The following is a 27,852-nucleotide window of genomic DNA, read 5'->3' on the forward strand; positions in this document are numbered from 1 at the left end:
GTGCATTTGATTCCTTGCCTAAATGAGGGGAAACTGGATGCTTATTTGCACATAAAAGTAATCACTGAGTCAAGAGAGTTTCTACATGTGTGGGTAGGGGCCAGTCACTGCCTGTGTTAGGCATTTCTGTTTGATTTCACCACAGTCCCAAGGTAGTCACCAAATGCATGGCTGTAGTGGCAGGTCACCAGAAGCTGCAGGAGACAAAAATATTACCTGTTTGTACAACTGGTTGCTTGCCCTGTGCAAGTAAATGTAGGACTAGCAGTCCTTACAGTTAGGCATTAACCATGAATGCTGTGTAGTTGCAGTTGAAGTCCTTGTAGGCTCTGAAGAAAACCAGAAATGCAGTCACTTCACCTCTGAAGAGAATTGCTTCAGCCCACATATGTCTGAAACTGTTAACACTGATGGCAGCTATCATATTCTTTGTACCTCTCTCAAAGTTCCCGATGAGAAAATTTTAGTGGACCTCCAAATTCCAGTGGTGGTAGATTTGGGATCCTCTCCTCTCCAAAATATGTTTCTACTGCTTCCAAAACTCTTCTGTGCTGGTAGATACAAACACATCCCCATTCTATTTCTGAGCAGTCCTTTTCACCTCCTCGCACCAAGTATGATCATCGCAACTGACTCCTCTGCTGTTTGGTAGTAGTAGTAGGGTATTGATTGAGCAGGAAGTATGGTCATAAGAGGAAGTCTGGTAAAATATGCCTTAAATATGTGAGCAGTGCTTCCTCCTCTGCATGACGTTTGAGACTCTTTCCAGCAAGATGCACTCACCACTTACACAGACAACATCACTGTAGTCTGCTATATAAATGAGCATAGAACCCAGTACTGTTCGTTTTGCAAGGAGGTCATGTGATTATGAGAACAAGCTGTGTTGTTGAACTGCTTTGGAATAGTAATATATATCCTAAGCTATGCCATTCAAGCTCATTCACTGACTTTTGCTGCCTCACTGGGGTTCTGTGACTGTAAGATAATGTACATGTCGTTATGAACCTCATAAATGTATTGGCAACTTGTAGCCTGATGTCCCAAATCATTTTGGGTTTGTGAAGGGAAGATCCTGTCTGCATAACCAAATTAATTTGTTTGAAAAAGTCACTTAAGATTGGCAAAGTACAGCTCGGTGCACACAGTGTACCTTAACTGGCCCAAGGCCTTTGCCATTCCACAGTCCGGCATTAGACACATAATTGCTGTTGTTGTCTTTCGACTTTTCCTGGTTAGGGGTCGCCACAGCAGAACTCTGGTCCTCTTATGATTGGCAGTAGATTTTCACGGTGCCGAGTTGCCACCTCAACGCCCATCCTTCAACAAAGGCACACCCATTCACGCATGTCTTTCGGAATGCCACTCGACCCTCGGGGAGGACATGCAGACTCCACACAGAAGGTACTCCCTGCACACTAGCTGAGAATCAAACAGGAGAGCCTCTTGCTGTGAGGCAACAATGCTACCACTGCATCACCGTGGATTACATTAGAAACTTAATAAACTTAATGTAAATCCATAAATTGCCTGCTGGATAGCAAACTGGCTCACAGACAGCACCCCTCAAATTAGGATTAGCGCACACTGTCCAGTAAAGGCTCGTTACTTGTTGGGTACCACAGGGATCAGTACTTTGGTCACTTCTAATTGGTATCTATTTCTCTGATGTCAAGGGGTTCTCTAGCTGTCCCAAGTTTATGAATGATTGTAAAATTGGAGCTGTCATCAACTCTCAGTGGAACTCACTAATCCTACAAGAGGGTGTTAACACTTTACAACAAATGGTCCAGGACCATGTTGAAAGCTAAATGCTAAAAAGTGCAGTATCCTGTCCTTTGGAAAAAAAAAAAACAGGAGCATCCGAGTACTTGCTACGTAGAGGACACCCCCCCCCCCCCCAAAAAAAAAAAAATCAGTATAGTTATTAATGACCTGGGCACTTTTCATAGACTATGTGCTCTCCTTTGACCACAGTCTTTCTACAGTCATTAGAAAATCATTCTACCTTGTCCATCTGCGTATTAAAAATGTAGCTAGTAGGTTCAGGGTATCAGTTCTTATGTCTCCCTAATTAGGTCCCTAATAGAATGTAATGCTTCCTTTCACATGTGCCATCCCAGACACATGACCCAACTTGAAATGTCTCACCGCTCCCTCACTAAGATAATCAAGGGCTTGAGTTCTGTGACCACGCAGAATGCTTTAAAACTCCATTTTTATTTTCAGTCTCGTACAGACTTCTGCAAGGATGACCTCTGCCTAGCCTTAAAATCCTCAAATGACTCTTGTCATGCATGGCCACCTTGTTTACAAAACGTACATCACAAGACACCTGTAGAGGAGAAGTCATCTTCTATCACAACTTAAACAGAACGGCTGGAGGAATAGATGTTTCTCCTCTGGAAGATTCTGTCTTCATATTAAATAGTGGCATATCCATATTTCCCCTAGTTAGTATGAATTGCACCCCTGGTCGCCTGTGAAAAGAGGCCCTTGGCATACTGGGACTGAGTCAAACACAACCTAGTTGAAAGGATTGGCTAACATAAATGCACCTTAGGCATTAGCAAGATGGAAAGGGGTAATGTGTAGTGCATATTGCAGTGGAACTGCCTAGTAATAACCTGTTAAGCTATTTATTGGTGTACGCAGAGTATAACAAAATAATAATACACTCCTTGTTCTTTGCCAGGGGCAAGGATGCCTCCTCCCCAGTGCTTGAAGTTGTCCCTATACCCCACCCCCCCAGTTATGTATTACCTATTTAAAGTAACTTTACAGGTAGTGGTAACATTTAAATCGAATCCTTTCAAAAACTCCTTTTTTACTCTTAGAATAGTATTCATGAAAATGTACTATGATATTTAGACTTCAACAAAGTTAAATTCAAAGAAAATAAAGTTAGATATCTGATGTGGTCCCTTGACATTTTCAGTGGAACAAAGTTTTATCTTGCAGACCTTGATTATATGTTATTACAATTTTTGTACCATACCTCCATCCATGTGTACAGAGACACACCTCACTACTGTGCCAGTTTTGTTGCCATATGCATTAGCTTTACACTCTGCCTGAGATATATGTTTTTTTTTTCCATTTATCAGTTTCAGGTTCTGCCATTTTGTTGTTTACAGAGGATGCAGCAGTGCAAGCTTGTAGCCTTCCAGTTCTAACATGTTCAATTCAAGTTTGCAACTTTTCGATAAACTGGATCAAAGCCATACCCTCTCACCTCCCATAATCTTACCTACCTCATCCCTTCACACCTATTTCCTGACATCACTGGTGCATCAGGGGGAGGAGAAATGTCCTCTTTTCGTGGTTCCTGATGTATTCGCCCTGCATTAGTGATTCTTTTCTTAAGTAAAATAACATTAGAACAGCAGATTTAACAAACTGGAATTATCAGTCTGTTTTTAAAAACAGAATACTGACATTTGTACAGTGTTTTCTACACTTCTGGACAATCGGTTTGATTTCCAGATAGTTCAGAAAAAAAAATGTATAGGTGGCAGCCCTACACTCATTCCTGTCCTTTACTCATTAAACTGACCTCCAGAATCTCAGAATCATTTCAAAACCACTTTGTAAGTATTGTGCATATTAGCTATGCAGTTTCTTAGTATGTTAGTTAATGAGTGCCTTGCTCTGTGGCTTTCAGTGATAAAGCCCTGACTATGATCCAGACAAAGCAAGTCTGAGTAGTGGTTCCTAGTACTGTAAGAGTCACGTGGGGTGAGGGTGGATTGAGCAGTTGAAGATGGTTTTCCACATCCTTTTGGGGGGAGAGGGATGGTTTTGGTTGGCTGATCACCATTTCCATCCTTGGGATGAGGCATTAAACTGAGGTCCCATCTGTCTCAGTTGGTGGTAGCTCAGCAGGATGTAAACGATCCTACGACACTTGAGAGTCATTTCCTAGTGCCCTGCCTATATTTCCTCTAGTATGAATTCCTCCCCAAGTTTCCTTTGAAAAAGAGGTCTGTGGAACTAACTGAATCAGCAAAGTGTAAAAATAAATAAAATCGTGCAAGTGTCCACATTTATGGCACTGAAAAGTTCAGAACTGAGGATGTGAACTTCTGATTCCAAGCAAATGAGTGTACTTTTCATTAGTGCATGGGTAGTTTTCTTTAGTTCATGGGTGGAAAATGCACACAGAGGTATTGGGATGCCATGTGGATGTGTTGATGCTTACATCAGCCACCAGAGACAGGTTTATGAATGTCGTAAATGCAGCCTCATTGCACAGTCCTTGCAGGGGCACAGACAAATTACAGTTAGTAATCCTCTTTACAGTTGGGATACCCCACACAGGCAAACATACTCAGAGTGGATAAGGAGTGGCTTGATGGTCTGCAGGCACAAGGGCATAAAGTACTCAAAAAAAAAAAAAAAATGTTAGCCAGTCTTACCCAGGTATGTGAAGCTCTTCATTTGTTTACTTTTGTTTTCAGCATCTTCAGAGCACCCAGCACAGACAATATGTTAACAGCACGAGATACTCTGTGGTAAACAGCTGTTTGCTGGATCGGTTTCTACAAGATGTCTTGCAGTACCATCCCTTCCAGTATGATGACATCAGGTATGAAGATGTAATTTTTTGGATTTGGCAGGGATAAATGTTTGTGTTTGTCAATGAATTATGAATATCACCGAGGAAAAGAGATAAACTGTTCGGTGGCCCCATAGTGTGAAATCAATCCACTTACCACAGAGATTTTCTGTTGTGTGTCTTTGTATTTGCTTTCTACATTTTGAGATGTTTTGTTTGTGTATGAGCTAAGATAGTATGAATACTGTAGTGGTAGAGTAAAAAAAACACAAACTAGGTGGTGCAGTTCTGTGAATCCTTGCTATAACATTAGATTTGAGAGTGATACATTTGCCACATGTTCCTGTAAGATGCACAACAGGTACTGTATAGCATAGCAGTATTTTTTTCCATGTGTGATGGGACTATACCACATTATCTGTATCACTGCTCACATAGAAAGTGATCACACCACCCCTTCTTTTAATCTTAAAGAAAGACTAGTCATTGAAGTGAAGAACAAAGAATGCCCTAGCCCTAGAAATTTTAATTGTTTTATAATCCAGAATCTGGACAAAGAGAGGGTTTGTTTGTCTAAGAGCATTTTTCAGAACTTTGTTGTTAGGGTTAGAAACTACTATTTTTTCTATGCTTGACACTGTATCATGTCAAAAGGCTTAATAAATACACACACACACACACACACACACACACACACACACACACAACATGAGGTTTAAACTCCATGAGGACTATTTGCAAACTAAAATTACTAGAGTTTGTTTACCACATGATATGCACATCCCTGCTGATAGCTTACTAGTATTTTAAGTTATATACTCAAAATATGATAGCATTTTTGGGAAATGTCGTTTAAACTTTTTCAGTTCTGGTGGTCCAACAGATGTATGCCTTTGATACCAGAAGAGTGATTCTATTTCCATGCAAGGTTTGTGGTTTACGTTCTTATGAGCTGATGTTATCTTAGTCACCATTCATCACGCATGGGTCTAGGATCCAACATTGGATCCAAGCCGGCAATACTTGGACAACAGTTTAGCTCAAGCTCCTCCCCTGCCATAACTCTGCTGCCTTGTTATCTCTCAGATCTCGTTAGACTCAGATTGCTCAGCTCCTCTGGGATTTCAATTTTCAAAACAGTAGGTCTTCTTTTTAGGTTTTCTCCTTATTTCCTTCATAGTTCTCTTAGTTTTCATAGTTTCTGTAGGTGTTCCGTGTTAGTTGAACCGTCATTTTTTATCCCCTCCCGTTTGTTTGGCTTTTGGCACCGTTTTCAGTGTAGTTTAGGTTAGTATAGTTTGTGTGAAAATTTTTCTTCCGAGAATTTGGTTTTGTTGTCTTCTAGTAGTATAGTTTTAGTTTCCGTGTGTTTTGTTTTTTTGGGTATGGACTTTAGTGTTTAGGACTGTGGACTGGGTTTTTGACTCCTCTATTCTTGTCCTTTCAGATTTGGTTGTGTTTTTTTGGCTGTTATGTCGGAGAAGCTTTCAGGGTTTAAGAGGTGCTCCTCGTGCAGTTAGAAGATGCCTGTTTCCGACTCGCATGAGGAGTGCCTCTACTGCCTTGGTGCTGGGCACCTGGAGGTTGAATGCAGCATTTGTGCCACATTTAACTCCAGGGACCTGACCGATTGCCGAAACAAACTTATCTTAAAAGGTACTGTTCAGGGGGATCCCTTGGTCAAGGAGCCTTCGACCAAGTCCGGCCTCTCTGACCACAAGAGAAAGGCTACATCTTCCCCCTCCTCCTCCGAGGTTTCAGGAAAGAAATCCCGGCTGTCCTTTTCCAGATCCCCGGATCTGACTCCAGCCTTGGCGGTGTCTGATCAGAGGGTCTTGAAGTCAACTCCTGGATCCAAGGCCTCCGGTTCGAGGACTTTGGATCAGAGTCGGAGCTCATGCGCCATGGATCCGATCTGCCGGATCCGAGGGATTCAAAAGCCATGCCCTCGCACCCTTCTGCTTCCTTGGATCCAATATGGTCAGATCTGAGACCTGTGTTGGCCACTATTGTTATCAAGGATCTTTCCACGGATCGTCCGGGAGGGGACCGTTTGTTTACCCCTCCACGAAGGAGCCATTCCTGGACTGCCGGAGAAGATCCTCAGGGTCCTGACACGGGTCCCCAACTAGGTCCTCTGTTTTCTCCCGATCCTCCAGGAGCATCCTTCCTTTGGATATGGACAGGATGATGCGGTCCATTTTAAAGGCTCAAATAGAGATGGAGCTTCTAGCTTCCTCAACCCATCAGACTAGGGAGCCTTCTCCTACTCCCCGACTATTTTCTCCTCATCCAACCCAACAGGGATTGGGCTTTGGGAAGCCGGCATCCTGCATGGAGGTGGTGGGGGTTTCTGGGACACCCCTTGTCCCTACTCCATCAGAGTCCTTGGCCAGTTCTGTTCTCCCTCCCTCAGGGCAGGCAGGGCCACTGGTCCGGGTTGTCGCCCAGGAGTCAGTGAGGGCTGGTTCAGGTCCAGGCCTTTTGGACCATTCTTTGTCTCTCGGTGCTTCAGCTTTTGGTAGCTCTGATCTGGCTTTCTCCAGAGGGTTGGAGGTCCTGGTGGGGTCTGCTCCTTCCTCCCTTGTGGTGTTGCCCACTGGGGAGGGTGCTTTGTCCTGTCCTTCCACTTTCTGGGTGGTGGAAAGATCTCTCTCTACTACCAGAGTTGCCTCGCCTGCTCACCAGGCGCCATCTCAGCTTCAGATTTTGAGTGGACTTTCTCATCCTGCTCCTGGTCAGCCTGTTCGATCTAGCCTCCAAGTGGGAGTTACCCCATTGGGGTCCCGAGCTCTTCTGATTCTTCCCCAGAGCCTCCCCCAGAGGAATTGCATCTGAAGAGGACATATAAGATTAGACATCTTGACTCCCCAGTGGAGTCTCTCACGGAGGACACGGATATTGATGAGGGGACGAGTCCTCTGGATGAGCCGCCTGATTATGTCTCCTTTGGAGACATCCTGGCGATCCTTAAGACTAAGGGTGGTTGGTCTGCCCAACCCCTGTCCTCGGAGGAAGCTGTGTTTCTGGAGGCTTTCAGAACTGGCCCATCTACCTCTTGGGTACCCCCCCCCCCCTGCTGACCGACCCCTTGATAAATCTCATTGCCAGCAGGGCATGGAAGGAACCCGATACAGTGGAACCAGTGCCTAAGAGAGAGGACAAATTGTTGAGTCCCCCTTCTGACAAAAAGTCCAGGGCAGTTCTGGTTGATGTGATTGTGTTTGCTGCCACCACCAAGAAAGAGCTGGTGGAACAGAGTTCATCTGTCCATCCTCCCAATCACAAGTTGAGAGCGATTGACAGATTCGGAAAGCGGGTGTTGATATCACTTTCCTTCAGCCTGCAAGCCTTAAACTACCTGACACATTTTACCCTTCTTCAGGGGGATTTGCTCAAGGAGCTTACCACTTCCCTCCTGAGTCTATGCCTGCAGAGGACTTTAAAACTATTTCTCCCAAGCTTGCCACTCTCACGTCCATAACTAATTCATCCATGAGGTTGATATCCAATGCTGCAGAGGGTACCTCACAGGCGGCGCGTGCAGGCATCTCCATCGGGCTTCATGCCTGGTTTCGCTTATGTGGGTTTGCAAGGCCTTTAAGGCGGCATTCACCAACACTCCCTTTGATGGGTCAACTCTCTATGAACCTACTATAAACAAAGCTTTAACCAGCAGTGAGCACGAGGGGAAGACATTGACGGATTTAGGGATTAAGTATTCTACGCCCCCAAAAGGCCCTTTTCCAAGACCCAACGGGGGGAGTAAGAAGATCTGGTTCCATAAGTCGCAGTCTTTCTTTCAGAAAGCTCAAGATGACTCCACTTCCAGGGGATGGGAGAGAGGGGTCAATGCTGCCCTAGGGGCAGAGGAGGCCCGCAAAACCAGGGCTCCAGGGAACTCTTCTCTGAGAAGCCCTTTCAATGCTCCTGAAGCTCTGCCTGACTGTCCCTCCCTGGAGGCAGTCAGGGGCCGGTTATCTTTGCACCCCTTAGTCTTAGCAGACATCACAACAGATTGATGGGTGCTAAGAATTATATCCAGGGGCTACTGTATTCCCTTTTTTGACTCCCACCGAAAACAGAACTCTTCCTGATGTGCCCCCCGATCAGAGAGAGCCCATTTAGAGTTGACCAACCTCATTCTAAAAAGAGCCATCCAAAAGGTCCCCACAGGGCAGAGAGGATCTAGAACTTACTCCTGCTTCTTTTTTTTACCAAAGAAAACAGGGGACCTGCGTCTGATTCCGGATCTCAGTCAGTTGAATCTTTCAGTCAAGAAGTCGAAGTTTCGGATGGTCATTGTACCAGTCCATTATGCCCCTTCTGCACAAAAGTGACTGGAGGTGTTCTGGGGATCTCTAGGATGCATACTGTCATATCAGAATAGACAGGCAGTCCAGGAGATTCCTCCACTTTCGCATAGGAGCCGATCACTTCCAGTTCAGAGCCTTGCCCTTTGGACTCATCACAGCCCCCCAGGTGTTCATCAAGTGTGCGGCAGTGGTGGCAGCTCATCTCAGGCTGCAGGGATTCCAGGTGTTTCCCTACCTCGACGATTGGCTCCTCATAGCTCCCACACAGCATCAACTAGTGGTGACCACACTGTTTCCTCACTGTATTTTCGATCAGCTCAGAATTGCATTGAATCTTGCCAAGTCATCTTTGATCCCGTCTCAACATCTGGAGTGCATTGGTACACAGTTGGACACCGTCTCGGAGATTGCAGCTCTCCCCCTCAGAAGCATGCTTCTAATCCGGTCTCATGTACAATCTCTTCTGGAGCAAACTCATCCTCCAGTATCACTTATTCTGAGAGCCTTTAGGGTCTGTGGCAGCAGCCATTTATTTGGTTCCATTGGCCAAGTATTACATGAGAGTTCTGCAGTGGACCCTAGCAGTTCAGTGGTCAGCTCTTTCTCATCCTTTTTCAGTTTCTGTACGGCTCACTCCAATATATTGAAGAGATTTGTCATGGTGGATGCACTCTCCAGACCTCCTAAAGGTTAGGTCTTTTTCTCCACCCATTCCGGCGACAACAGTGATCACAGACTCTTCCCTCCTAGGGTGGGGGTGGGGGGTGGGGGGGCACTTCCTGGGGAAGAGACTGTCCAAGGGACGTGGTCCCAATCAGAGACCAAACTGCACATTGATGTTCTGGAGATGAGAGCAGTGCTCATTACATTGCAAGCCTTTTAGAACTGCCTCCCTCTAACAATAGCAGTGTACACAGACAACATGGCAGTTATGTGGTACATAAACAAGGGGGCGCGCATTCTTATCTGCTTTGTCGCGAGGCCATGAGGGTCTGGGAGTGGACGATGTTCTTGGGGTACTTTCTCCTTGCAATGCATAATCATGGAGCATCCAATGCATTGACAGACAAGGTGAGCAGGGCTAGTCCAACCCTGCATGAGTGGTCCCTGAATCCGCTTTTGGAGAAGCAGATCTTCCATTGGTGGGGCCAACTGAGCTGTGATCTGTTTGCTTCCCCTCTCATCCACAAATGCAGCAGCTACTTCGCCTTGATCCCCAGAGGGGGAGTCCCCCAGGGATGCTGTAGCTCACGATTGGCCTCCTGGTCTTCTTTATGGCTTTCCTCTATTGCATACCTTAGATGTTCATCGACAGCTTTGTTTTTATTTGCACTGAACTAAGGTTTTATTTATTTATTTATTTTAGTTTGATTACTGGGGAAGTCCACTGGGCTTGGGGGCCCGTTTTCAGTGGAGGCCCGGGGAGAAAAGCTCCATATAAACAACAACTTTTTAGTTAAGAAAGAGTTAAGACACAGAAGAACATTACAAGTTAACAGGTGGCTAGAAAGTAGTCTACAAAAACAATATCAGATTGCTAAATTAGCAAAGTTAGAAAAAATTATTGACAATTTCAATTTGGCAAAATTGGCTTATTAAATAAAGAGACAGAAAAGGCAAAAAGAAGGAAGGACATTCAGAACTTTAATGTTAGAAGCTTATGCAATTAGTATTTTAGAAGAGGTGAAGGAGGGTAGGTGGTATGCCTGGGTAGCTTAAGCATAAAGAGTAAAGATGCTTTAGTTGGTAATAGTTTGGCATTTTAGGAAAGGTTAGAGAAGGATCAGAGAGATTATAGAGGTTAGCCTGGAGAGAAGGGGAAGGATAGTTGGACTGGTGTAGGTTGGAGAGTACAGTTGCAAATCCTATTTAGATAAAGGTGAGAATGGAGTTGTCTAGGTTGTTACAGGTTCTTAGGGAGGAGGGTAGGGCATTCCATTTCTTAGCAACGGTAAAGGATAAGAGAAGTTGACCTGCGGGGCGCTTAGGTTTTTGTACTGAGATCAGGTTTTGATGAGAAGATCTAAGGGATCTGAGGGGGGTATAGAGTTGCAGAATACTGGAAAGTGCAGCACAGTTAGTAGGATGGAATAGTAATTTGTGGGCTGTGGTGAGTTGTAGAAATGTAAGATGATTTGGGAGTTCAAGCCAGTTTAGAGAGTGGAGGGAGGTGCAGTTATGAGAGGAGGATTTGGATTTGGTGGCAAATTTAGAGATTTTATTGTAGCATTGTTCCAATTTGGAGGTAAGGGTAGAAGATAGGTTAGTGAGCAGTGGAGCGCCATAAAGTAGAGATGGAAGGAGGTAAGTAGAGGCAAGGGTTTGCCTAGTGGAAGGGGACAGAAAGTGGATGTTTCTATATAATAGGCCAAGTTTTATATGTGTTTTTTTGATGTTTAGCTGAATATGAGTATTGAATTTGAACTGGTCATCAATTGTAACACCCAGAAGTTTAGTGGAGTTTACTATTTCAATCACAGAGTTGCTGAGGCTGGTTATTTGGAAAGAGTTTTTATCAAGAGATGAGGATTTGGAGGGGGAGAAGAGCAGGATTTGGTTTTGTTTGCATTAAGGGAGAAGTGATTTTGGAACATCCAGTTTTCAGTAGTAGAAAATGCTGTTTGGGTTAGTGCTTGGAGCTCTGTTTGGTTAGGGGCGTTGCAGATCAGAGTGGAATCGTCGGGGTATTGCACAATTGTCGTGTTGGGGATGGCTTTATGAAAGTTGTTAATAAAGATATTGAATAGTAAAGGGCCAAGAATGGAGCCTTGAGGTACACCGGTGGGGTAGGAAGGAAGATGTTGCTTGGCCCGATTTCACAGCTTGGGACCTATTTGAAAGGTAGCTAGAGAACCAGCAGAGAGCTTTTTGGCTCAGGTTGAGGTCAGAGAGGTGGTTTAGAAGGAGTGGGAGATGGTGTCAAAAGCTTTGATAGGTCTAGTAGAACAGATGATGCTAAGTTACCAGAGTCACGTGCAGAGTTCACAGAATGAAGAAAGGAGAGTAGGGCGGTGTTAGTGTTGTGTCCAGGCCGGAAGCCGTGCTGGGTAGCGGAGAGTAGTTGGTGTTCCGTAAGGAAAGGTATGAGCTGTAGGTCGATACATTTTTCTAGGATTTTGGATATAGGGGAGAGGATAGCAATGGGACGGAAATTGGAGACATTACAGTTTTTGCCTCCTTTGTGGAGTGGAAGAATGAAAGCAGATCGCCAGATTTTGGGTGCATAGGATTCAAATAGAGATCTATTTATTAGGATGCTGATGGGAAAAGCTATGGAGTCAGAAGCTATCTTAAGGAAGGTGGATGGAATGTTATCAGGGGCATTGGAGCAAGGCTTTAGTTTATAGAGCAGTTTCTTTATTAGGTTGGTGGGTACTGGTGATAGAGGAGGTGAAGAAGGAATTGAATAGTGAGGCAATTTCTGGATCAGATTTGCTGGTATCAGGACAGGGATTGTTTTTTGTACCAGGTCTGAGGAGAGAGTTAATGGAGTTCCAGAACTGTTTTGGATTATTTGTGTGATTTTCTTGTAGTTTGATGTAGTAGGATTTTTTATCTGTAATGACTAGTTTTTTGGCTAGATTTCTTAGTTGTTTAAACTTAAGGAAGGAACATATCAGGCTGTTTGTGTTTGTGGTAGGCATTCCAGGTTTTATCTCTTTGAAGCATAATCTTTTTTGTCTCATTGGTGATCCAAGGGGAGGTTTTTGATTTGATTCTTTTTCTTCTTATTGGAGCTTGGGAGTTAAGGATAGTTAAGAATGCGGAGTTGAAATAGTCGACAGCTTCGTCTAGAGGCAGAGTTTTTAGGGAGTTCCAGTTAGTTAGCTTCAGGGAGTTATAGAAGGAATTTTGATTAAAGTTAGTTAGGTTATGAGTTTGAATAAAGTGGTGAGAGAGAGGGGAGGGGGGAGTGGCTCGAATGAGGAAGGCAGGGAGGTGGTCTCCTAATGGGTCAGGATTGACTCCATATTTTATAACTTTGTTCGGATGTGATACTAGTATCCAGTCTAGTATGGAGCCGGAGTTGGTAAGTTGGGTGAAGTTGAATAGGTTGATAGTTATGGATGGATTAGGGTTATTGATTTTTCCCCAGTCAATGTTTACGTCTCCCAAAATAAAGGTTTCTAGTTTAATGTTAGATGAGGACCATGAGAGGATATCTTCCAGGGTATTGGTATTGTTACCAGGAGGAATGTAGAGGGAAATAATACAGATGCTTTATGGTTGTTTATTTTTAGTATGCCAATGACTAGTTCAGCATTATTAAAAGTGGGAATGGTGTTGGGGTATGGGGTTATAGTTAGGAGGTTGGAATAGCTTAGAGCAACTCCGCCTCCTCTTTTATTAGTGCGGTCAGATCGGAGAGAATGAAATCCAGGAGGTAGAAACTCAGAGTCATTAATATGTGGTTTTAACCAGGTTTCAGAGATGGCTGCTACGTATGGGGAGTTATGGGAGAGCCAGGCATGGAAGAGTGATAGCTTATTATTTAGACTTTGAGCGTTAATTGTTAGGAACTTGAGGTTTATAAGAGTATTTTTTTTGTTGGAGCAAGAATGATTTGTAGGAGAGAAGTTTAGAGGAGAGAAATTTGGGCCTGGATTGGGGTGTATGTTACCAGCTAAGTGAAGGCAAGTAATGTTGGGCGACATGTTTATTAGATTTATGTTTTGATAGATGATGCTGGTAGTGAGTTGGGTTTAGTTTGTAGTTGTTGTCAAAGACAGGAAAAATTTTTATTTTTAAGGGAAGGAGAGGTTGGGAGGGAATTAATGATGCAGAGATGTTGTGAAAGTGGGATGTGTGGTGGTGCAGGGGAGTCAGGGGTAGAGGGGAAATGAGAGTTATTATAGGAGGTTAACTGGTATAGAAATAATAGAAGTAAGATGAAGGGGGAGTAGACTAAGACTTTGGAAGGAAGGTTGAGCATGGTAGAGGGAGACATTTAATGTTAATGAGAAGATGAGATAGTTAGCGGTGTGGTATGGAGAAGTAGGTGGGGAGGAGACTAGAATGGGGGGGAGTATCTCCTAATAGGCTGAAGAAGAGGGATGGGCTAATACTGAGGAGTATTCTGATTGGTTGGGGAGGGGGGGTTGGACTAAAGGGTTAAGGATAAGTCTAGGAGTACTGGGGGCAGGGTAGGGGAGTGGAGCGAGCCCGCAGGGCGAACGGAGCGGGAAGAGCCAAGAAGGCCTATAATCAATCAGTGACCAGAGGCAGGAGAAGAACAACTGCAGGGGGAGCAGGTATAAGGGTTACAAACTGTCTTTAAACTAAAAACTCTTTGTTTCTTAATTTATTGGGAAAGAAAATCTGCTAGTAAAGCAAGTATATGAATAAGGAGAGAAAAACAGTACATTTTCTTGGCGAGGGGCAGAGACACTTTCTAGGTAGAGTTAGTTAGTGGAGAGTAAGGGGAAGTTATTGCTGGGCTTGATTATTAGGAGTATGCTGCCACCTTGTGGAAAAAGGAGGGAGGTGCACTGAGAGGAGATGAGGTTCAACTTAAAGGGTAGTAGACTGTAAGGCAGTATGCCAAGGTTGGGGTGGTGGGGTGGGGGGCCTGTGCATAGGCCACTGGTAGGTTGCTTTCACGTGTACCAGGGAAGAAAGCTGCTCAGATAAAGTAGATGCTAGTTAACATATGTAAGACAAAGTAAAATACACAGAGTCTCTTTAGGGAGAGAGGGTCCCAGTACACTTAATGTGGATCAAGCAGACTGTCCACCGCCGTCTTCTCTTTGAAAGGAAGGATACTCTGGTAGTGTGGAGGGGATTAACACCTTGGGGAGCGGACAGAGTCTCCTTAGGGAGAGGGTCCCAGTACACTTAATGTGGATCAAGCAGACTGTCCACCGCTGTCTTCTCTTTGAAAGGAAGGATACTCTGGTAGTGTGGAGGGGATTAACACCTTGGGGAGTGGACAGAGTCTCTTCAGGGAGAGAGGGTCCCAGTACACTTAATGTGGATCAAGCACAGACTGTCCACCACCGTCTTCTCTTTGAAAGGAAGGATACTCTGGTAGTGTGGAGGGGATTAACACCTTGGGGAGCGGACAGAGTCTCTTTAGGGAGTGAGGGTCCCAGTACACTTAATGTGGATCAAGCAGACTGTCCACTGCCATCTTCTCTTTGAAAGGAAGGATACTCTGGTAGTGTTGAGGGGAGTAACACCTTGGGGAGCGGACAGTCTCTGTTCAGGGAGAGAGGGTCCCAGTACACTTAATATGGATCAAGCAGACTGTCCACCGCTGTCTTCTCTTTGAAAGGAAGGATACTCTGGTAGTGTGGAGGGGATTAACACCTTGGGGAGCGGACAGAGTCTCTTTAGGGAGAGAGGGTCACAGTACACTTAATGTGGATCAAGCAGACTGTCCACCGCCGTCTTCTCTTTGAAAGGAAGGATACTCTGGTAGTGTGGAGGGGATTAACACCTTGGGGAGCGGACAGAGTCTCTTTAGGGAGAGAGGGTCCCAGTACACTTAATGTGGATCAAGCAGACTGTCCACCACTGTCTTCTCTTTGAAAGGAAGGATACTCTGGTAGTGTGGAGGGGATTAACACCTTGGGGAGCGGACAGAGTCTCTTTAGGGAGAGAGGGTCCCAGTACACTTAATGTGGATCAAGCAGACTGTCCACCACCATCTTCTCTTTCAATGGAAGGATACTCTGGTAGTGTGGAGGGGATTAACACCTTGGGGAGTGGACAGAGTCTCTTTAGGGAGAGAGGGTCCCAGTACACTTAATGTGGGTCGAGCAGACTGTCCACTGCTGTCTTCTCTTTGCAAGGAAGGATACTCTGGTAGTGTGGAGGGGATTAACACCTTGGGGAGCGGGCAGAGTCTCTTTAGGGAAAGAGGGTCCCAGTACACTTAATGTGGATCAAGCAGACTGTCCACCGCCGTCTTCTCTTTGAAAGGAAGGATACTCTGGTAGTGTGGAGGGGATTAACACCTTGGGGAGCGGACAGAGTCTCTTTAGGGATAGGGGGTCCCAGCAGACTGTCCACCGCCGTCTTCTCTTTGAAAGGAAGGATACTCTGGTAGTGTGGAGGGGATTAACACCTTGGGGAGCGGAGAGAGTTTAGGGAGAGAGGGTCCCAGTACACTTAATGTGGATCAAGCAGACTGTCCACCGCCTTCTCTTTGAAAGGAAGGATACTCTGGTAGTTTGGAGGGGATTAACACCTTGGGGAGTGGACAGAGTCTCTTCAGGGAGAGAGGGTCCCAGTACACTTAATGTGGATCAAGCACAGACTGTCCACCACCGTCTTCTCTTTGAAAGGAAGGATACTCTGGTAGTGTGGAGGGGATTAACACCTTGGGGAGAGGCGGGAAACGCGAGCAGCAGCCTAGTCACTGGGTCGAATCACCTCTCAGACCAATTGTTTATGGCCTTTTTGGTCAACAGGAAATGCCGAGCTATTTCAGAAGTTACCATTTCCCATTGGATTTCCCAGTGCATTTCTTTCTTCTACTCCTCCTGTGCTTCTCCTTTGCCTGGACTGGTTAAGGCTCATTCTACCAGGTCAGTGACTATATCAGCTGCCTTCTCAGCTCGTCAGTCCTAGGATGACATTTTTGCAGCAGCAATTTGGTCTTCCCCTCATATCTTCGTTTCTCATTACAAGCTTGACCCAGTTTCTAGGGGGAAGGGCGTCCTTTGGCTCCACTGTTCTTTGGCATGTCCTATGTGGCCACCTGAAAATGTTGGGTAGCTGGGGACTCTGACCCATGTGTGACGAATGGGTGACTAGGATAACATCAGATTAATAGTTATGTACTTACCATGACTTGGTATCTGTGTTATCCGTAGTCACCATTCATCACAATTCCACCCTCCTACCCCCCTTCCTGAGGGATTGGCAGGAGATTAGCTGGATCTTTTCTGGCGGCATGTCTACTCTGTCTGTCTTCTTTCTCCAGGGCATACTCGATCTAAGGGGTTAGAGGGCAGCAGACCATTATGAAAGGGGAGCTACTTGAGCTAAGCTGTTTAAGTATTGCCGGCTTGGGTCTGATGTCTGATCCTAGACCCATGCATGATGAATGGTGACTGCGAATAACACCGATACCAAGTTATGGAAAGTAGATAACTATTTATGGCAGTGCAGTATAAGATCAGTTTGACCCTAGTACACTCGTGAATTTTTTAGATTGAGCATCCCTGCAGATAGGAGAACTTCCACCATGTCTGTAATGCCCCCATTTATTTGGAAGCTGTTGCAAATGTATTCTGTAAACACCTATATTTTTAGCTTGCATCTCATAACCTTCTTGATCTATGTCACTCAGGATTTCAGTCAGGACACTGTACTAGGACTTCCCTTGTCAGAATGGTAAATGCCTTCCTTATGGTGTGGGTCTCCGTGCCTGTGCTGCATCTTGTCCTACTTGATCTGGCTGTAGTTTTTGAACTGTAGACTATGGGACCTTATTGGAAGTCTTTCACATCTACCATGGTAGGTAGCTATTGTACTCTGTTGCCTCGTGTGTCGCAGGTTGTTCACACGAGAGTTAACTCTCCAAGGAATTAAGCTCAAAGATAACACCTTAGATGTGGGGTACCATTTTGGTTTCATTATTGTTCACACCATATATGTTGATTTTGCAGTAGTTCATGCAAAGCAGAGGCATCTGGTTTTGTTACTTTACAGATGATATTAAATTTTCCACTCATGATGTTCTTCGTGTTTCACTGTTGCAGTCATTACATTTGGGTAATCTGCTGGCAGGTTTCCCTCAGTCGGCCTGAATAACAAAGTCTTGGGTCCTGCGTCGGTTGCTGTCTCCTCTTTCATGACGTCAGGTCATCGGGTATAAAACATGCAGCCGACGCCATTTTATTCAGTCTTTCTTGCCGCGCGGTGCCTGAAGCAGAAGCAGTTCGCAAGTGCCGGTCGGCCGACTCCTGAAGTTTTTGCATTCGAGTTTCAGAACCGAAGTCTTCAAACTAAAGCTAAGTACCTCATTGGGGAAACTTTTTCTTGCTCCTTACCGATGTCAGTAAAAGTTAATAATTACATTACTTGTGGAAAGCAAATACCTCATAAGGATTTTCATTTGTACTGTATTCCTTGCCTAGGCCCAGATCACAACATGCCTTGCTGTTGGTTTTGTGCTAGATTTAAACAACGCACTATTAAGCATCGGTATATTTTTGCTTCTAAATATTTTGGATCAAGATTTAATTATCCTGAAATGTCATTGGTTAGCAATCCGACTACCGGAGTTCACAAAAAACGCAAAGAAAAAGAGAGACAGACCGTCGAGGTCCAAAACCGACGACGAAGCTTCTCCTAAGCCAGTCGCCGGTACTCAGTGAGATGCTTTCGCAGCCCCTGATACCCACTACTTTTGATTCGCAGGCCTCTACCAAGACCCATTCTGAGTCCAGTATGCCGCGAGATTCTCGAGTATTGAACCTGCGGATGTCTCTCCCTTGAGTGGGTCCGGAGCCGCTGAGCAGGCACCGGCTTCTGAGGGTGTTTTCAGGACTCAACATTTTTATATTAAACCGATGCCAGTCTCAAAAACAAGGTCAAAAACAGCTTCTGTGTCTAAAACTGACGCATGAGCCACGTGCTCAGGCCCCTATGCCTAAAAAACAGATGATCAAAATGGCTGAGGATTGAATTACCTTGATCAGGGGTTCCCAACTCCCCCAACTAAGAGGCCTTGGCAAGTCACTGATTATGAATCTTCAGATCAGGTTTCCATTTCTTCTGATCAGAAATTTTCTATTCCACCCTATGAAGATTCTGATGCAGAAGAATCCATCCCATCTGCATCTCCTCCTGAGGATTACTCTTTCGGAGAGACTTTGCATACTTTAAGGGAACATTTTCAATGGGAGAGTCAGGACTTCTCTGAATCAAAAAGGAGACTTGGGGATTTCCTTCTTCTTCCTCAGCATAGGCCTTTGGCAATACCTCCTGTATTAGACATTGTTGATGATGTATTTTTGGACAGCATGGCTCCTGATTCCCTCCCTCTGGCTCCTAGTAAGCCAGACAGATATTACAGGGTTCCTGACTCCCACAAATTTCTATTCAAAAATCCTGCTGCTGATCCGGAGACTATTTCTCAGTATCCCAAGGGTGTAAAGGCCTCAACAGCCCAAAATCCTACCCTCTCTGACAGAGATTCCAGGACGCTGGATAGATGGGGAAAGAAGGTTTATACGTCTGCAACCTTGGCAATCAGGGCTTTAAACTACCAGTTTCATATGCTTAAATATCAACAGCATGTTATGGGCCTACTGAAACAGAAAATGATGTTGATTTCTGATTGTGTGGAAAATAGAGTTACAGGAATTATTGCATTCAGCAGAACAGTTTGGAAGGCATACTTTGCAATGTGGTTTTGATTCTTTGGAGGCCTCTTGTAGGGCCGCTGTTATTCGATCTGTGATTAGAAGGCATACCTGGCTCTAGGAGCAAAATCTGCCTGATCATGTTAAAGCTAAATTGTTGGATGCCCCTTTGCAGCATGATACTCTGGTAATAAGGCAGAAGAGGTTTTAAAGAAAATGGAAGACAAAGCTAAATCTATGCAAACTGTAAAAGATTTCTTGCAAGTGCAGCCACCCAGGTTCAGTAGACACTGGCCTACTAAAAACTGGTCCTTTTCTGTGTCCAACAGAGCCACTCAAGGCAAATCCAGGTGCTCAAAAGGCTCCAGATACCAATCACAGGATTCTTACAGGTCAAAGCAATGGGGTGCCTCCACCTCCAAAACTGGAGGGAACAAAGCACAACCCTACAGTAAGCAGTCTCAGTGACTTTCCTCTGCCATCACCAAGCACTTAACTTTTGGCAGCCCCCTTGGGGGGAAAACTAGCACTTCATGCTCAAAATTGGCATTTAATTACCCAGGACAAGTGGGTATTAAACATAGTATCCCAAGGATACAGATTTCATTTCCATACTTTGCCAATTCCAAACGGATGGCCGTATCTGCCACAAAATCAGTAGGCAGAGGCCCAGAAACAAGTCATGTCCCTCATGGATATGGGGGTTATTCAGCCTGTGCCAGAAAAGGAAAAAGGACAAGGTTTTTATTCAAGACTTTTCCTGGTACCCAGAAAAGGCAATTCATGGCGTCCAATACAGGACTTATTGATTTTGAACACATTCCTGGATATTCCAAAATTCAAAATGCTGACTTTACAACAGCTACTGCCTATGCTAGGCAGGAATGCTTGGCTGGTAACTCTAGACTTAAAAGAGGCATACCTGCATATCCCAATAAGGTAATCTTGCAGAAGATACCTCTGCTTTAAAGCAGGTTTTTTGCATTACCAATTCTCTGCACTGTCCTTTGGCTTATCTACTGCACCCAGGGTCTTTACAAAGTGCCTGGCACCAGTAATTGCTTTCTGCAGACAAAGAAGCATTCAAATTTATCCTTATCTGGACGACTGTCCCATTCAAGCAGAGGACAGAGACACTCTTCTTCAACATCTGGCATTTGTGAAAAGGCTTCTAGCATGCCTAGGGTACACCATAAACGAAAAGAAATCACAACTGGTACCCTCTCAAACAATTACATTCCTGGGTGCAAGCTTGAATACAACTGCCCAGATGGCTTACCTTACGCCAGACAAACAAAGGCAACTGACAACATACTTCAAACAAATGGCAACAAAAACCCAGTTATCTGCAAGATAAATTCTGCAGGCTTTGGGGTTCATGGCATCCTGCATTCTACTGAGTCCATATGCGAGACTGCATATGAGGAAACTTCAGTGGTACCTAAAAAGTTTATAGAGTCAACATTGTCACAGTCTGGAAACAATGATTTCTCTCATTCCCTGTCTACAACAGGAGTTTCTTTGGTGGGCAGAGACATGTCACCAAAACAAGGGACTGTCATTCACTCTACCCCCTGCCACCCAAACCCTAACTACAGATGCATCAGACTATGCTTGGGGGGGGCCCACCTGGCGGGGAGATGCATTCAGGGCAAATGGAGCCCAAACCAAATGCATCTGCATATCAACCAAAAAGAGATGCTAGGTGTTCAGAATGCTCTAACAGCCTTCAAGGACTTACTTCATCCAGGACAACTACTGATGATGGACAACACCACAGTTATGCGGTACATAAGCAGGGGGGTACAAATTCTTACCCCCTTTGCAGACTAGCCATGGCCTTGTGGAACACAGCCTTGATTTACCAAATACATCTTCAAGCTCAATTCCTGCCAGGAAAACAAAATACTCTGGCAGACGACCTAAGCAGAAATCTTATTGACCCGCATGAATGGAGACTGGATCCACAAATCTTCAGCATGTTAACACAGAAATGGGGGAGGCCAAACATAGATCTATTTGCCTGTCCCCAGAATTGTCAGTTGGACAAATTCTGCACAAGAACTCATCACAAGAAAGCATGGAAAGTGGATGCCCTAGCCTTCAGCTGGAAAAAACCTATCAGTCTATGCCTTTCCCCCTCTACCTCTACTCTCCAAAGGCTTACTAAAAGTCAGACAGGAAAAAACAAAAATGATCCTAGTTGCTCCGGACTGGCCTCGCCAGCACTGGTACCCACTTCTAAGGAATATGTCTCAACTTCCTCCATGGTACTTGCCTCAGATACCTCATCTACTGTCTCAGCAGAACAATCAAATTCTGCACACTCAGCTCCAAACTCTGAATTGTGCAGCATGACTGATCAATTAACTATTCAAACAACACCTCTCAGTAAATCTGTGATGGATGTCATTTTGGAAGCCAGAAGGCCTAGTACTAGAAAATCTTATGCTGATAAATGGAATAGATTCTGTGCTTGGAACCAAGCACAAGGAACAGACACAGCAAAGCCCAATATTCCTCAGATTTTACAATATTTGACTGAGATGCTTGACAAGGGCCTATCTTTTTCTTCAATAAAAATCCATGCCTCTGCCATCTCGGCTCATTACAACACAGAGCCTCCCCTTTTTTCTCATCCTCTGCTAAAACAGTATCTTAGAGGGGCCAAAAATTTAAGGCCTCCCAGAAGATCACAAACTCCTGCATGGGACCTCAATTTTGTGCTGGAAAAACTCACCCTGCCTCCTTTTGAACCAGCAGCTACTGCGGATATAAAATTTCTATCTTGGAAGACCGCTTTTCCTTTGGCAGTCACTTCAGCAAGAAGGGTTTCAGAACTGCAGGCTCTCATGGCAGTGGAGCCTTTTATCATAATTTTACCCGGACAGGGTGTCCCTCAGGACCAATCCTTCTTTTATGCCTAAGGTGGTATCCAGTGTAGCTCTTAACCAGACCATTCATCTGCCAACTTTTTACCCAAATCCGCAGAACAAGGGGGAGCGAATTCTGCATTCATTGGACGTACACAGACAACTGAGATTCTACTTGAACAGGACCAAATTTCTAAGAAAGTCTGACCAACTACTGGTAGCATTTACTGCAGGATCAGAGGGGAAGGCTATATCAAAGCAGACTATTTCTAAGTGGATAAGCCACTGCATTCGTTTCTGCTACTTGCACCATGGTAAACCTGTGCCCAAGGGGATCAGATCACACTCTCCCAGGGCTGCCTCTACTTCAGCAGCTTTCCTCAGAGGGGTTCCAACCAAAGACAGTCTAGAAGCTGCTACTTGGAGCTCTGTTCATACTTTCACAAAGCATTATCATTTGCCTCTCTTTTCCAAATCCATGGCAGGCTTTGCCACTGCAGTTCTGCAAGTCCTTATAGCTGCTCCTAATGCTGTTTAGTTCCATCCTCCAATCCATAGCTTTGGGATTCTACCCAAATATAATGACTGCAACAGTGAAACACAAAGAACATAGTACAGCTGTGTACACTTAACATAAATGTAGATGTTTGAGTGTATTCACTGTTGCAGTCTGGGTTACCCACCCGCCATCCCCCTTTCTATACCTTTTCTTTCAAGCCTTTGTGGTGTATTTGCTTTTAGATGAAGGTAAAGTTTATGTTGCTAAAAATGCATTTTTATATATATGTTTCTGTTTATATATATTTTTTGCTCCTCATTTGGGGGGCACTTGACATCTGGGGCAAGAAAAAGTGAATAAAATGGCGTCGGCTGCATGTTTTATACCCCTGGCGACCTGACGTCATGGAAGAGGAGACAGCAACCGACGCAGGACCCAAGACTTTGTTATTCAGGCCAACTGAGGGCAACCTGCCAGCAGATTACCCCAAATGTAATGACTGCAACAGTGAATACACTCGAACATCTACATTTATGGTAAGTGTGCACAACTGTACTTTTTCAGTACCAGATGTCTGATTGTACCAGCTGAGATGACTGTTTTGATTCCATCCTCAATTGACTGAACATTAGCTCAGTCCCGAAAAAACTGAGACTGTGGTGTCATTCTTTGCAGGCTCCTTATGTAATTTCCTTATTTCTTAAGTGGGTATAACAGATTTAGTCTGGTCCTGTCCGGGAACTGCAAACTGGTGGTCTTGGACACACCTTTGGCACCTTTTGCTTGGCGATGCATCTTTCTTGCAAACTCGAGCTTCTTCCCTATCTTGTAACTCCCTGATTCTGAGCGACATACTCCAGATCTTATTACTGCCATTTAAGCTATGATGCCTCCATACTCATTCAAGTCTTATTTTTTTATTTACTTATTTTTATTTATATTACATTTGTTTACTAGGAAAGTCCAACTGGGCACAGATCCTTTTTCAGTGTAGGCCCGGGGAGAAAAGCTCCACATTCACAACAGAACAATTGTACAAAATTTCAAAACATTACACTAGAAAAGTAACACATGGATACAGAATAATACATACAGTGGGTTCTTAATACATCAGTTTTACACATTACTAATAATAGTAGTTGCATAAAGTTTTGTGGTAGATAGAAATATTAGTATGTGCATAACTATGGAGAGAAAACACAGGTAAATAATACTATAATATCAGGGAGAGATAATAGTAAAGAGATAGTAGACCAGTTATTAACTGAGAAAAGTTATAGGAAGTTTTGGGGGCAGAGATTGAGTCAGACTAATTATTGCGAAGGAATGGATGGGTGGAGAAGATAAGGACAATAAGAAAGAGAGGGTTAGATAAAACCATGTACCCATGAATTACCACATAGGTGGCAGTACACTAAACACTGAAAGTGTGATGAGAGACTTATTGACACAGGTGGACCGTGGTCTCACCTTCGATAACCACATTGCCGCAACAGTGAGGAAATCCTTCTAGGGCTTTTCATCCAGAAAAAAGGAGGTCATAGTCCCACTGTACTCATCCCTCATTAGACCCATTATAGAGTACAATGCACCATTTGGTGTGTACCTCACAAGACATCTGCAACAGCTGGAAAGGCCGCAGAAATACCTCATTAAAAGAATCACAGACCTAAAGCAGATGCCCTGTGCTGACCATCTAAAAAAACTCCAGCTGTACTCTGTGGCATATCGTCTACTCAGAGGCGATCTCTGCTTAACATACAAGGCCATGTCAAACCCTGAGCTGTTGGACATGCTCCACTTAAAGAAAACCCAATCCCTCAGAGCCACACGCTCCAGGGATCTAAACCTTGTCATCACAATAAACAAAACATGCTGGAGGGATAGGTTCCTGACCCAAAGACTCCCCATACTCTGGAATAGACTGGCCATACATGTCAAGCAGAGCGCCTCCTTGGCCGTCTGCAAAAGGAACCTTGACGATTGGATGGGAGATAGGAAATTCACCCCGGGGATCATGTCAGTCGCCCTGCTAGATAGGGGTCCAGGGAAGTAAATATTGTGGGAAGAAATATCCAGGGAATTGTTATGGCTAGGCTTGTATAGGCCCTAGGGCCGATAGCCTAGTACCAACCTATGAGGGGGGTTTGCAGGAAGGAACTTTATCCAGGATTGTTGTGCAAGCATAGCTTTATATTCAGTAAATGGGATCCGAGTCTTTTCTTTAAACTGCAGAGTATATGTAGTTGTCCATATATCTGTCTACGAGGGTTTCCAAGTCCTTTATGATAATGTGTATCCTTTTTGCATTGTTGCTGCTTAAATCATGTACAGACATCTGTAGAACCTTACCACTAACTTTCTTCTACTTTTTATTATCACTTATCCAATATTTCACTCCTTATTCCTTCCCATCTCTCATCTCTCTCTCACACACGCACACAAAGAAATGGAGACATTTTTTTTTTTTATTTTTTTCCCTATTGCAGGGACTTTCGATGAAATCTTTCGGAGTGAAGTATTTGTTTTTTTGTTGTGTGTGTGAGAGAGAAAAAGTTTTGGTAAAAGTTTGGTGTTTGGGCTAATGTTTTTAGGTTATGGCCTTTCAGCATTGTGTTGTGTGTGGTTTCAGAGCACAGTTTTCAAGATTTTTTGTCATTCCTACCAGCATCAACCGATCCTCTCACTCCTAGAGATCTCTTCGAAGCCCAACTCATTTGGACTGTGAATATATTATAATGGTATTTGTGAAGGCAAAACTGCAGTATGATGTAATCACAGCCGGGTAATGTGCATACAGACCCTGACCTTTAGTGCTCTTCCTCCTCTGGGCAGTCGTCTGTCTCCAGTAGTGTTGGAACTAGTACTGCAGCCTGTACAGGTACCATGACTGCCAATACCCTTAGCATTGGTGGAGATCTTGACACTGATCCTGTCAGTACTGGGGACTACTAGCATTAAAGGACTCTGTGCCAGCTCAGTTTCCAACCTTGTTGGGATCATTATTAACCTGAATGTCTTGGAGTTCAGCCTTTTGGCACTGAAATTTAAATAGTGAATACAGCTCCAGAGGCTGTCTCCCCAGACGCAGATCTTAACAAAGGGGAGATTCCCTCAAATCCCCTCATGAACACAGTCCCGTTCAGTGAAATCCTGAAGATTATGTAGCAGAGGTGGATCCTGGCCCACCGACTCCCCCCGAGGAAGAGATTTTGCAGGAGGCCTGTAGGACACCCCCCCCCCCCCAGCAGAGTAGGTAGTGCCATACTCAAATATAGTTTATAGACGTGGTATGCTTCATGGTATGGAAAGATCCAGATATGGCTGAGCATATACCCCGAAAGCAAGATAAAGTGCTGTAGATCCCCTAAAGATAGACAGCATTGGAGCAAAGGACCACTTGTAGATTACATTGTGTTGTCTGCTCACACAAAGTGTGAGGTTCCAGAGACAGGCTATCCATCGTCCCTGCAAGGAATCACAGATGGTGGATAGATTCAGAAGGCGTGTTTATGCATCCGGTACATTTTCAATCAGGGCATTTATCTGCCTGGTGCATATGGTTTGGTTTCAGAGGGATTTGACAGAAAAAAACTTCAGGTTATGTGAAGGAGTTGCCCTTGGGTGACTGAGATCACAGTTGGACATCCAAGTAGCAACTATTACATCTACCTCTTTGTTAGACATGCTCTTGATTCATAATGCAATGGATGTTTGCAGCAACAGTGGTGGGCTCAGGAATCTCTGTGCGACAACATACCTGGCTGCACCTCACTGGTTTTGCGGATCAGTTCAAGGCAGCATTTCTCAAAGCTCGTTTTGATAGAACTTCCTTGTTTGGGCAAAAGGAAAAAGACAAATTGCTGCAGTGTAAACAAGAGGCCAAAATGTTCACTGTTTTTTTTTTCTTACATTTTCAGGTTTTTAAAGCTCCTTTCAAAGGAACCAAATTTTTTATGGTTTTGGAAATCTCAACAGCCCTAGCACAGGCAACAATATGACAGAGGATCCCACTTTAGGGGGTAATTCTCATTTACCTGCCACATGAGAGGCAGGGGTGGTGATATCCACACCAGCAGTTTGTGGAACCTGTTGATATGAACTCTGAAAGGGGTCTGTCCATCCTACTCTGGAGGTAGTCAGGAGATATCTTTCCCTACCTTTGCCTGTATGGTTGGCCATCATGCAGTACAAATGGGATAAGGAAAATCATATCCAGAAGTTACTCGGTAAAGATTTTAACAATGTCCAAACGTTTGCCTTTGCATACACCATTAGTTGCATCCTGTCAGAGGAAGATTGCATAACTTGAGGTTTACAACAAAAAAGCCATCCAAGAGGTCCCACCATCTAGATGTGGCCAGAGAAGGTTCAAATTCTACTTTTAGTTCTTCTTGGTGCCCCAAAAAATTGCAGGACCTCAGACCAATGTCATTTAAATCGGTATGTTTCTAGAAGGAGTCATTCCTGATGGTTACAGTGCAGTCTGTCCTGCCTTGTTGACAAGCAGGAGACTGGATGTGCTCTTCATTTCTGTAAGATGCAAACTTACACATCAAAATAGAAAAATCAGTTAGGAGATTCCTGCATTTTCAGGGAGGAGCTATTCCAGTCCTTCTGTTAGGTCTCATTACACATCCGCGGGTGTTCAACAAGTCCATGGCTCCAGTAGTGGTGTACATACGACTGCAAGGAGTAAGGACCTTTGCCTTTCTCAATGACTGGCTCATAGTGGCACCCACTATTGAAAAACTTATGATAGTAAGGCAGTATTTGCTCCAACTTTGTCTGTTTTTGGGGATCATGGTTAGTGTAGCAGAATCCCAGTTCAATCCATCACACTTCCTAACATTTGTCAGCTGCTAGTTGGATACAATCAACCAGAAGGCAAAGTTCACTACAGACAGGGTTTTTTTTTTCCTATAATTCAAGAAGTCATGAGCTTTTGAAAAAATAGAAACCCATCTCGGCCACGGTACTCCGTGTGTTAGGCCTGATGGCCACTTCTGTTCAGGCAGTGCCACATGGCAGACTATACACAAAGGTGTGTTGCACTGGGCACTTGGGGCTCAGTGGGATAAAACTATTTAGTTGATGATGCACTGAATTAAGCTTTAAAAAGTTTGCTTCGTGTATTTCATGTGGTGGGCAAATCCACAAAACCTACCAGTAGGGACATCTTTTTACATTGTATTCCCACTGCCACGATAACAATGGAGGTGTCCTTATTGGGATGGGAGAATTACCTAGAGAGGATAGTCCAGGGTACATGCATTTCGCAAGAGGC

General features: G+C 44.3%; 1 protein-coding gene across 4 annotated transcripts in view; it reads left to right on the plus strand.

Moving 5' to 3' along the window:
• ZDBF2 (zinc finger DBF-type containing 2) overlaps window positions 1–27,852 on the plus strand; it is a 405,751-nt gene that overhangs the window by 308,310 nt on the left and 69,589 nt on the right. For all 4 annotated transcript variants that reach the window (XM_044076017.1, XM_044076013.1, XM_044076016.1 and 1 more), the window contains exon 4: window positions 4,461–4,588. In XM_044076017.1, the coding sequence (XP_043931952.1) occupies window positions 4,461–4,588 (128 nt within the window). The remainder of the gene's footprint in view (window positions 1–4,460; window positions 4,589–27,852) is intronic.

The sequence above is a fragment of the Protopterus annectens genome, chromosome 6.part1, assembly GCF_019279795.1.
Source record: "Protopterus annectens isolate FY-2018-M chromosome 6.part1, PAN1.0, whole genome shotgun sequence".
Taxonomy (NCBI): Eukaryota; Metazoa; Chordata; order Ceratodontiformes; family Protopteridae; genus Protopterus; species Protopterus annectens.